Source organism: Mus musculus, chromosome 15, assembly GCF_000001635.26.
Source record: "Mus musculus strain C57BL/6J chromosome 15, GRCm38.p6 C57BL/6J".
Classification (NCBI taxonomy): Eukaryota; Metazoa; Chordata; class Mammalia; order Rodentia; family Muridae; genus Mus; species Mus musculus.
Window position 1 is genome coordinate 58,557,035 of NC_000081.6, and position 12,031 is coordinate 58,569,065.

General features: G+C 44.3%; 1 protein-coding gene across 2 annotated transcripts in view; it reads left to right on the forward strand.

Annotated features, from left to right (window-relative positions):
* The window catches only part of Fer1l6 (fer-1-like 6 (C. elegans)), a 155,040-nt gene that overhangs the window by 46,987 nt on the left and 96,022 nt on the right, over positions 1–12,031 (forward strand). For both annotated transcript variants that reach the window (NM_001370912.1, XM_006521609.3), the window contains 5 exons: positions 816–894; positions 1,215–1,371; positions 2,144–2,330; positions 3,439–3,631; positions 6,786–7,138. In NM_001370912.1, the coding sequence (NP_001357841.1) occupies positions 816–894; positions 1,215–1,371; positions 2,144–2,330; positions 3,439–3,631; positions 6,786–7,138 (969 nt within the window). The remainder of the gene's footprint in view (positions 1–815; positions 895–1,214; positions 1,372–2,143; positions 2,331–3,438; positions 3,632–6,785; positions 7,139–12,031) is intronic.

A 12,031-nucleotide genomic window follows, 5' to 3' on the forward strand; every position in this document is an offset into this window, starting at 1 on the left:
TGACAGCTCTCCTTTCTGGATTAAAGAGTAAACTATTCCAGGTTTTCCATCAGTCTCTCACACTGTGACTTCTAGATATCGCACCAAGTGTACCACCTTCCTTCAGGACTTTCTCGTGGTGATATCAGCCTTTCTGCATGCTACTGTAACCGAGATAGGTGTTCTGCTCATGTCGGGACAAATGCTATACTGTACGGAACTTGCTCAATTGTGAAGTACTGACACTTCTCCTAGCAGCACATGATACGTTCTAAAGAAAGTTGTGGAAGATGTTTTGGAGGCTGAGGAGAGAAATGACAGTGGCAGCTCGGGAGATCAAGGACAGATTCTTAGAGGAGGTGACCTTTGCCCTAGCCAGTGAAGGATAAGTCAAGTTTGAGGAGGAAAAACAAGGTATTGAGAGATAGCTTTTCAGGGTCCATTTGATTAAAGAAATCTCTAGGGTAGTGAGAGTGTCAGGTGTCCTTCAGCAGATAAGCGGAAAGATTGCTAGAGAAGGAGGCACAGGTGAGACACTTTGGAGGTCACATAGGACCCTATGGGTTGATGAGTGTGTGGGTGAGTGTGTGAGGGCATGTTTGTGTGTATGTGAGTGTGTGCGTGTGTGTGTGTGAGTGTGTGCATGTATGTGTGTGTGAGTGTGTGTGTGTGTGTGTGTGTGTGTGTGTGTGTGTGTGTGTGTGAGACTCTGCTCCAGACAAGGTCAAACCCTGACAAGCATCAAGTCCTAGAGATCTCTTTGGTGAATCCTGAATCCGTTTCACAGATGTATCTGCAAAGACAAATGATTCAGGTTGATGCTGTACCTTTTGTAGGTCTTACATCACAAGCTGATAGGAAGCATCCTGATTGGCTCTTTCAGAGTGGATGTGGGGACGGTGTACAACCAACCTGGTAAGCAAGCTCCACCTACCCATCCTGCTTCTTACTCTTCTTAGGTTGACTCTCTGCTCTGCAAATCTGGGATTTTCCTATGTGCATCATTAGACTGAAAGCCTCCCAAATGCCTATGACCCATTGGAGGAAAAGTCAGAGGGTAGGAGAGAGGATGGGGGAAGGAAGAGAGTGGGATAGCCAAAGGACTGGGGATGTCTACAAATAGCTACTATTCTAAGTATTAGAGAAAGACGAGACCAGGACCCTGGGGATATGGGAGGGAATGAGGGAGCCACTGTCCATCTGCAAAGGACAGTACTTATAAGGTGTGTTCCTAGGTCATCAGTTCTGCGACAAGTGGGCACTGCTTACAGACCCCGGTGACATCAGGACTGGCACCAAGGGCTACCTGAAGTGTGACATCAGTGTGACTGGGAAAGGTGACATCTTAAAGACCAACCCCAAAACCTCCGATGCTGAGGAGCAAATAGAGAAGTAAGATAGCTCCAACCAGAGCCATAAAAGAGAAATTCTATGCCCCCTTTATGTCTCTTTCCCATCTCTACTCTGTTCTGAATGGGTGTGTGAGAACTGCCAAGCTCATGGCCTGCCAATCAGAGACTCAGCTCTGTCGGATGTCTGAACGCACCTTCTCAAAGCCATGGCTCTTTTGGGAGCTTGGATTTTCAGACAAAAGCCATTCTATTATTGTTGTTGTTGTTATTATTATTATTATCATTATTATTACTACTATTTCTTTGAGAATTTTATATAATGTACCTTGATCATATTCACCCACACTCCTCCATTCTGCCATTTCCAGATCAAACCCCTCTTTCCTATGTACCCCTTACTTCCTGTCCTTTCTGCTGTTGTTTAAAGAAAAGACTACTCTGCAGCAAGTGTCCAGTCCTCTGGCTTTGACAGTCCTTCAACCATGCCTTCCATGTTCCCTGATCCTTACATGCCTGCATTACATAGATAAGCCATTCTTGAGATTACATGATTTATTCACATGTAGCTGGGTTTTTTTTTTTTCTTTGAAAGAAACATACTTTCAACCACTGGTTTATGACACACACCAAAAAAAAAAAAAAAAAAAAAAAAGAATTTAAATTCTAGAAAGAAAACTTGGTTTAGTGATGGACCCCAGTGCTATTCTATACCCAGTTTTTTCTTTCTCCCTGCCTTCAGCCTGTACCCACCCTTTCTCTCTCCTCTTGACTGGCAGACCTTTTCGTTTTAAAATTTTCTTGTCTCCCTTTAGGAACCTTTTGATCCCTCAAGGGTTTCCATCAGAGAGACCTTGGGCCAGGTTCTACGTGAGACTCTACCGAGCAGAAGGATTACCCAAAATGAACTCCAGCATTATGGCAAATGTCACCAAAGCATTTGTGGGTGACAGTAAGGACCTTGTGGATCCCTTTGTGGAGGTGTCCTTTGCTGGGCAGACGGTGAGGAAACTTTGTCACCAGCAGTGGCAGTTATATCTTGCTCTGAATCCAGAACAGTTTTAATCAAATGAAGTTAAGGTAAAAGTGCCTAAGAGAAAACCTTGTCACCAGAAGGGGAGGCAGTAGGTATCAGAGATGCAGAGGTCAGTTGCTCACTCAGGCCTCACTGGGGATTGTGGAAAAGAGCTAAGGCTGGAAGTGTTGCAACTTAGGGCCAGGTAGAAAAACCTCTTTCCTCACAGCTGGCTACTTCTCTAAACAAGTACCAGGCCCTGTAGAGTTACCACTCTCTCCTAACTCATTTCTCCATTTCCCAGGCAATCATCTTCCTATATAACCCTAAGGCCAAGCATTCTAGCATATGAGAATCTATGGGGGCCACTTCCACCCACCAAACTATCTGCTCAGGTCCTCTATTAACTGATTTAAAGGAAGGGGGAAAAAAAAACTCTAGTCAGTTGTTATTATTCTCAACCAAAAGTAGGGAGAATTAAGGCCCTAGATACCTCTGTTCTTTTCTTAAGGGCCATTGGAAGATTCAAGGTCTAGGTTTGTGGTCAAAGCTGCAGTGTGCCTTACTGGACTTTGGAACTTTTAATAACATGTGCTTTCAAAGCATGCCCCTGTCCCTTCCTATCAGCAGGAGTAAACGCTGGAGTGTGTCTAACTTGGATTGAATTTAAAGGGCACATAGGACATCATTCTGTTCTATAATGAGGAAACTGAATCCCAGGATATGGCTTTGATTCACTCAAGGTCAGACGTGATGTTTAACCTGGTCTTTATGTAGGCATGACCTCAGGGTCTAGCTATGTTTGCTGCTTTCCTGAAGACTCATGGAACAGCCCCTATTTATAACAGAGGTAGTCACCTCAACACTTACCTGTTGAGTAGAAACTTCCAAGGACAACGATTCACCTTTGCCCCAGTGCCCTGCATAACATCTAGGCCAGCAGTCATGTTAATAGACTGTAGTTAATTTCACAAGTGTCAGGGAGGCAAGTCCATGATCTTTGATTAATTCCCTTTACATCTCTAGATGCTTTGAAGGATTTTCTTTAGTCATTTATCTCCATGGCTCACATCCTCCTGGCTCCTGTACTTTCAGGGGCGAACCTCTGTGCAAAAGAATTGTGCTGATCCTGTGTGGCACGAGCAGGTGGTCTTCAAGGAAATGTTCCCTCCCCTGTGCCGGAGGGTGAAAATTCAGGTGTGGGATGAAGGCAGCATGAACGACGTAGCTCTGGCAACTCACTTCATAGACCTGAAGAAAATCTCCAATGAGCAGGACGGGGATAAAGGTAGAGAGTTTTGTGTGTCTGACTCAGAAGTAGGTCTCAAAACCACAGTCACCTTTAAAGAGAGAAGATCATGCAGGTACTAACACCTTTCATGGTTCTGTGCTCTGTGGCCTGGCTTGGTTAAGCTCATGATGGAACCAAGGTCTGGTCCTAGGTCTCCCATGACTATTGCTACCTAGCTGTGATGTGTCCCTGTTCTACTAAGAAAAAGGAAGTCAGATAAAACCAAAGGTTGGCAAGCTAAAAATCTATAGGCCAGCCAGTCCTGATATGTGTCTTTGTATGGTGCATGTGTTCAATGCAAACATGTTTTAGCATACATAAAAATTATGTCCCCAGTCACTTGATGGGAACATGTGAGCTTGAGGGTGGCAGGGGCTGTGGGTGACTGTGCACTCAGGGATCTGGGAGAGCCTCAGGTAATCCACGAAGCTTTGAAGGTGGCAGGGAGGGAAAGAACCCCCACTCAGTATATGACTCGATTTCTAAAGGCCCATTAGTACGTAAGAAGTTCTAAATTAACTACCATTTAAATTCATGACCACCTTTCTCTGCACTGCATATGTATGTTGGTTGACAAATATACATACCTATATATCACATACATATATAATTACACTAAGTCATGTAAAGATGACATCAGTACAACTATTTCATTTTTTTTAACTAGATGAATATTTTCCAAGAGCAGAGACTTGTATATTCTTATATCCAATCACAGACTGGCATTACAGAAAGCCCTCAGTGAATGTATGTTCTCTACTTCTTCATATTACAGCAACACTTACCACTTTATATAAAAAACACACTCATCCATCTACACTGTCTCAGCTAGATGTTAAGTTGTTTTATTCACAGCATTTTAGAAGCCTCTGGATGGTGCTCAGAAAGACAGATGTTTGTGTTTTTCAAGTAGACATCAGGGACGATAAAAATCTTCTCTATCCTTTTAACAATAATTTTTCTGCTTCTTTAAGTTTGCCGAAAGGAGAACTGAATCCGAGGGATAGAATCTAGTCTGCAGAAGTCAGGGTGGTGGAAAAGAGACATTTAGATAGAAAGAAAAATGTCTTCTTGACAACTATGGGGGAATTGATAAGCAAATTATGACTCCCTATTTCTTTGCATGAGTGGGGGCATGCCTTAAGGGCCCGTGTGAGACACCTAGTGGACATTATCTTGTTAATCTTGACAGATGAGTTAGGCACTATTAGCTTTTCCTCCACATGGGGAAACTGAGGTACAAGGAAGTTAAGAAGTTTGTCCAGTCTCGTGCAGCCGAAAGTCCCAAGGCTGCAATTTGCACCCACACAGTTGAGTCTTCTGAAATGTCACTCTGTTTTGTCTTTCAGAAAGAAACGCGAGCACAAGAAGGTGTAGGTCAGGGGTCATAGCTCTTGCCAACAATGTGAGAAGCCTCGGGTTTGATTTCCAGTACTGAAAAATAAAGGGCCGTTGTGTTGATAGATGTTCTCATGGATGTCATATATTTTTTCAGATGGTCTATATTGAGAGAAACCCTTATGGCAGGAATAAGTTAAAACCACCAGGTCTTTTCAGGTCTATGTTTAGGAAATATTTTTTGAACATTCATTTCTCACCACCTCTACCACCTCACCCTAGTCCAAACTACGGTATCCTTAGCTTTCATGATAAAATCGTTCCCAAAGCAGTTTTCCCACGTCCTTTCTTGCAAACCTTCACATGGTAGCGACAATGGTCTTAACTGATTCTCAACATTCTTAATGCTGTGACCCTTTAATACATCTCCTCATGTTGTGGTGAGCCCCAACCATAAACGTATTATTGTTATTACTTCAATTTTGCTATTATTGTAAATTGTAATATAAGTATCTGGTATGCGACCCCCAAAGGAGCTGTGACCCACAGGTTGAGAACCACTGGTCTTAAGAGACATGGTTACATTATAGATTTGATTAAAATCCCTTTAAAATATTCTTTTTTTTTTTCCATTTTTTATTAGGTATTTAACTCATTTACATTTCCAATGCTATACCAAAAGTCCCCCATATCCACCCACCCCCTTTAAAATATTCTTAATGATACTAAGATAGTGAGCAAAAGTCAGAACAAGGTCTAAGGCCTCTTACCTGTCCAAACTCTTCTCATGTATCTCTGGCTCCAAACTTTTTCCAGCTGGCTTACAGTCCCGCCCTGTTCTTCCATGTTCCATCACAGTTTACAGCCCCGCCCCCCTCCATGCTCCATCACAGTTTACAGCCCCGCCCCCCCTCCATGCTCCATCACAGTTTACAGCCCCGCCCCTTTCTCCATGCTCCATCACAGTTTACAGCCCCGCCCCTCCCTCCATGCTCCATCACAGTTTACAGCCCCGCCCCCCCTCCATGCTCCATCACAGTTTACAGCCCCGCCCCTTCCTCCATGCTCCATCACAGTTTACAGCCCCGCCCCTCCCTCCATGCTCCATCACTGGTTTACAGCCCCTTTCCCATCCATCCATGCTCCATCAGCCTATCAGTTTTTCTTACAATAGAAGATGCATAGTATTGATATTGTAAATATTTATATAAACATTTCTTTGTTCAATCTTTGTATCAGCGTGTCCTCGGCTGAACTCCATGGTTGGCATCGAGCAAGCGTCCTGGCTCACGTTAAGAATAGATAAACATTTAATGGCTAAATGGCGACAGAAGGTTGCAAAGTGGCCTGTATAATATTTTTTTTAATTTAACTTTATTTTTTCTTACTTTACATCCTGCTCACTGCCTCCCCTCCTGCCCCCTCCCTCCCACAATCCTTTTTCCATTCCCTTCTCCCCTTCTCCTCTGGGGAGGTGCAACCTCCCTGGGCATCCCCCAACCTTGGCATTTCAAGTCTCTCCGGGAGCTAAGCGCATCCTCTCCCACTGAGGCCAGACAAGGTAGCCCAGCTGGAAGAACATACCCACATACAGACAGCAGCTTTTGGGATAGCCATTACTCCAGTTCTTTAGGGTTCACAAGAAGACCAAGGTGTGCATCTTCTACATATGTACAGGAATGGCCTCTACAATATTACAAATGTGAAAAAGTGTAAATGTGCAAAAGAGAGACTAGATGGAAATTGAGCAAAATATTGTCTTTGGAGAGGATGTCTTTGTACAGCCAGTTACTAACACTCAGGTTTTCCCTAGGTTTTCTTCCCACTTTTGGACCTGCCTGGATTAACCTGTATGGTTCTCCTAGGAACCACAGTCTCATGGATGACTACCAGGAGTTGAATGAAGGCTTTGGGGAGGGTGTGTCCTTCAGGGGCCGGATCTTAGTGGAAATTGCTGTGGAGATCCTTTCAGGTGGGGCCCAGGAGTCTAAGTTCTCCAAGGCCCTGAAGGAACTGAAGCTGTCTTCCAAAGACAAAGACTCCAAATCTTCTAAAGGCTCCAGTAAGGACAAGGCTGACAAAGCTGATGACAGCAAAGCCCAGCAGACTACTGACAAAACCAACTCCACCGAAGTGGAGGTGGAATCTTTCGCAGTCCCCCCAGAGGTAGGTCCAAGCGCTGCTCCTCCATCCCTGATGGTAGCAGAACCCAGGGCAAAGGGAGACAGTACTTGTCACAGGCTCCAGAAGACCTCCTGTATTGGTCTCTTCTTCCTGGTAAAATTGTGTTGGCCTAGTGCTGAATCTTTGGGCATGTTCTCAGTTCATGCAATAGCACTGCCATCTGCTTATGATGAATTTCTTCAGAATCTCTCAAGCATGGACTCCATGGGAACTCAAAAAAGGAAACGAAAAAGTAGCTGGAGGTATTAGGAGTGCTGGTAGGCTGGACGAGGAAACTCTGCCTGTATAGTTTGATTTAGCTGCAGCTGCAATATCCGGGTCAACAGGGAGGCAATGATGGCTTACACAGAGCTGTCCATTTCTCTGGAGACTGAGCAGACCTCAGAAGTGCAGTAGGAGACCCATCTTTACTTTGCAGGAGCTATTAATTTTTTTTTCTGCGATCTCAGGAAGCCACTGCAGAGAACTTGGAGCCCGGGGTTGGAACCTTGGCATTAGTTCTACTCATGGCTCTAACTCCAACACTGCCCTGAGTTATCATTTTGTCTTCAGCTAAACGAGGTCATATAGGTCACTGTCATAGACAACATCTAAAGGCTGATGAGAAAGTATATATAAATTGCCGTCAGATTGTATAGTGTGCACATGGCTAGGTGTGCAATGTCTTTCTGGCTATTATCCATGGTCGGCTCCCTCTACCAAGATGGAGCTATTTAGAGTTTGCCACCTATTGTTTGTGTCTTGACTCTTTCAGCAGCACCCCCCCCCCTTTGGACTCTCATCTGGAAATATGTGTTATCGGTTTGTTTGTGATAGAACTGGCATTGTCTGCGTGGGTCTCTCTCTCTCTCTCTCTCTCTCTCTCTCTCTCTCTCTCTCTCTTTCTCACTGTGTGTGTGTGTCTGTGTGTGTGTTCAGAATAAAAGCCAACATTAGAAATTTGTCTTTAAATTTGCAGGTAGCTGAATGGCCACTCACATACATGTTTCCTACATCGGTGACCATTCCTGCTGTGGGCCAGGTTTTATAGGGATAGCCAAGAAAAATGAAGCTAGGGAAATATTCAGAATCTAAATCAACATCCTTAAGATCATTTGCTGTGAGGATGGAGAGATGACTCAGCAGTTAAGAGCACTGACTGCTCTTCTGAAGGTCCTGAGTTCAAATCCCAGCAACCACATGATGGCTTACAACCATCCATAATGAGATCTGATACCCTCTTCTGGGGTGTCTGAAGACAGCTACAGTGTACTTAGATATAATAATAAATAAATCTTTTTTTAAGGCTATTTGCTGAGAGTGCCCAAAGCTTAGCTGCTTGAAACATCAAATGCTTGTTTTCCTGTGAATGAGGAGTTTGGAGATTCCTTAATACAAATGGTTCTGAGTCAGACATTCCTTGGAGGAAAGATCTTGGTAAAGTGGATGTGAGGGTGATTTAGTTGTGACATTGTCACCCCATTGATTGCGAGAGTTGATGTGGCTGATCTAGCTAGGTAGGCAAGTGCTCCCTTACTCCCTTGCCACTCCTTGTGCATCCCTCCTGAAGCTTGGTGGCCTTCCCGGAATAGAGGAGGAACAGTCTTCAGTCAAGGGTATAGGAGTAGCTGTGTTCCCTTGCTCGAACCTCCAGACAAGCTCCCAAGATCTTGGCAGAGGCTATGATCTTTTGAAGGTTTCACAGGACAGAAGGACCCATCTCCCAAGATGGCTGCCTGATACTCAGGAGGCCTTAGTACCTTGTTGGTTATTGATATGAGAATGCAGTTCCTTACTCTGGAGGCCTCCCATAAATTCTGATAATCCTTATGACTTGGTAGTTGGTTGCCTTCCCCGAAGGTGGTGACCTAAGAGAGAGAATGGCCATGACCAAGCCATGACACCACAGGCTGACATTTCTACTGTGCTCCTTCTTCTTGTAAGGAACAAATCCTCTGTCTCCCGCAGCCAGAGTAGATCAACCCTTTCTTGCTATGTGTTTTTTAATTTTTCAACTTCCCAGGGTCACAGAGCCCAGTGTCACTGTCAGCAGAAACTTCCTGCACATCTGGATGCTGGGAGACCCTCTTTTGTCTTTTCCTCTTCTGTCTCATTACGTGCCAAAGCTTCTTTCTCCTCTGCCAAACTCCCACAGAGCATAGCCAGCCTGGGGAATGTGAGCATTTTTAAAGTCTTGCTCACCATGGGCAAGAGTAAACAGAGAGCCCAACTCCATGGAGCTTATGCTGTGGAAGGAGAGAGAATGTATGCAAAAATATATACAACAGGAAGATGGAAGTGAGGGGCATGTTAGGAACTACATATTGCTGTTATTTATGGCATGAGAAAGATTGCTATTTAAAAAATTTTGGCCTTTTGTGTGGGACCGCTGGATTTAAATTGTATCAGTATGGTACAGAGGCTAGTGTGCAACAAGACATGCTTACCTCTGTTTGATTCTTTGGGCAGACGACTTGACCCCTATGCTAATTGCTTTTCTCTTTGCTGAGACAAAACTGACTAAAATCAGTCTCAAGAGAGGGGGTTTAAGGTTCAAAGTTTGAAGACACAGTCCATCATAGTGGGGAAAGCATAGCAGCAGGGGCCTGCGGAAGCTGGTTACATTGTATCCACAGTCAGGAAGCAGAGAGATGAACATTGAGGCTCAGCTCTTGTGAGCTCAGTACACATTAAGTAACAATTATTTCTCCGGTTCAAGGCATACTTCCAGAATTGGGGGGTTGGGGCTAGAAATTGGAACTTGAAGGATGTGAAAGATTAAAAGATAATTCAAACTATTGAGATATTTACTGTAATTATAATTTGTAGGGCTTATATGTCTGCTCTTCACAAGTGGTCCAGGTCTTATTGTGAGACTTTTGTCACAGATAAGGAAAGTAACAGCCAGAGGATGGATGGCACTTGCTCAAAGTCCAGTACCTGGCAGCTGAATTGCTGCCACATCTGTCATCTTTGAGGCCTGTTTTCCCTCTAGTCTCTGTGGTTTTTACCCTCCTCCCAGAGAGTAAACTCAGCCCCCAAACTGCAAGATAAGAGGCTGATAGGTACTGACTAAGTCTTACACTCTGCTCTGCCCTGCTCTCTGTTTCTGGTCAAAAAGAAAACATTTCCTGGATTTTCCAATGTCACAGGAAAGGTCACCTCTCACCCAATTATCTGAAATCTGTTGCTTCTTTTAGGGGCCTACTTCAGGACTCTTGTTCTGTTCACCCCATGTCTGTGGGGCCACAGCTGTTTTGTTCTCTTAGCTTACTGCTAAGGAATTTAAGCCCTGCTCTTCTTTCCTTGGACTTTAGTAAATCCAGCTGCAAAGCCAGAGAACCCTTTTATACCTCTTCACCTCACTCAGAATCTTCACTCAGAAATAATTCCCCATTAGGAAGAGCTACTTGCAAAGAACTGAGTATTACCCTATGGTGTACTGGTTGGCTCTCAACCTTTCTAATGCTGTAATCCTTTAATAAACTTCCTCGTCTTATGGTGACCCCTCCCCCCCCCAACCATAAATTACTTTCATTGCTACTTCCTGATTGGAACTCGGCTACTGTTAAGAATTGTAACGTAGATATATTTGGGAGATAGAGGTTTGCCAAAGGGGTCATGGCCCACAGGTTGAGAACCACTGCCGCATGACCTGCCACACTCCAGTCTTCCAGATTACCTGTAGGTTTTTTGACCATGCAGTCTTGGTAAAGAATAGGTCTTAAGCCATAGCTGACTTAGTCTTGCTGTGTGACCTTGGAAGCCCCTTAGTCTTTTTGCACTTTATTTTATAAAGCTAAACACTAGAGGTTGGAGTAGAGAGCTCTAATGTCCTTTCAATATAAAAGCATTTCTGACTCAGATACAAGTGGATCCCTTCCAATAGTTTTCAGTGTGTCCGGCACCCCAGATACACAGGATTGATTGAAGCTTTTGCTATGCCTAACACTTCCCTCTTTTTATGAGTTTCCTAATTGCCCTACAGTGTTATTACTGTGAAGAGACACCATGACCAAGGCAATTCTTATAATGGCAAACATTTCATTGTAATTGGGGCTGGCTTATAGCATTATCATCATAGCAGGAAGCACGGCAGTGTGCAGACAGGCATGGTGTTGGAGGAGCCAAGATTTCTACATCTTCATCTGAGGTTAGCCAGGAGGAGACTATCTTCTGCAGGCAGCCAGGAGGAGACTCTTCCACACTTAAGCACTAGCAGACCTAAAAGCCCACCCCCACAGTGACACACGTCCTCCAACAAAGCCACACCCATCCAATAAGGCCACACCTCCTAATAATGCCAGTCCCCATGGGCCAAGCCTATGGGGGCCAAACCGATTCAAACCACCACACTAATTATTTAAGGAAGTGAACGTTGACTGTGGATCAGCCCCAAGGCAACAGGTTAGCATATGTTAATCTCAAAGAACACATGGGAATGATCTCGATTCCAGCACTCAAAGTTGTTATAAGGAACCTTAATAAATGTATATGAGCACTGCATCTAAGCCATACAGTTTCGCTCATGTGTAAGGGTCCAGTGCTATGACTCTCAGTATCTCATCTTTAATTTCCTGGATCCAAACACCTGCTCATTATTGCCTCCCACCCTCAAACAGCAACTTGGGAAGACACACACCAAGCTCATCTTTTGTGTGAAAGGAGACTGCTTATAAGGAGACTTATAATAAGCTAGCAGTTCAGAGCGTGATTCTGTGTCATTTTAGACTGACCAGTGGCTAGCTGAGTTTGGACTTGAGTTTGTTGGCCATGATTCTGCCTGTCTGCTTGGTGGCAAGGCATGGCATTTCCAGCTGTAACAGAGACTCAGGCGTCTACGAAGTGTAGCAGACCAAATGAGTTTCACTAACTTGGCTTTCTAGAGAGGAAAGG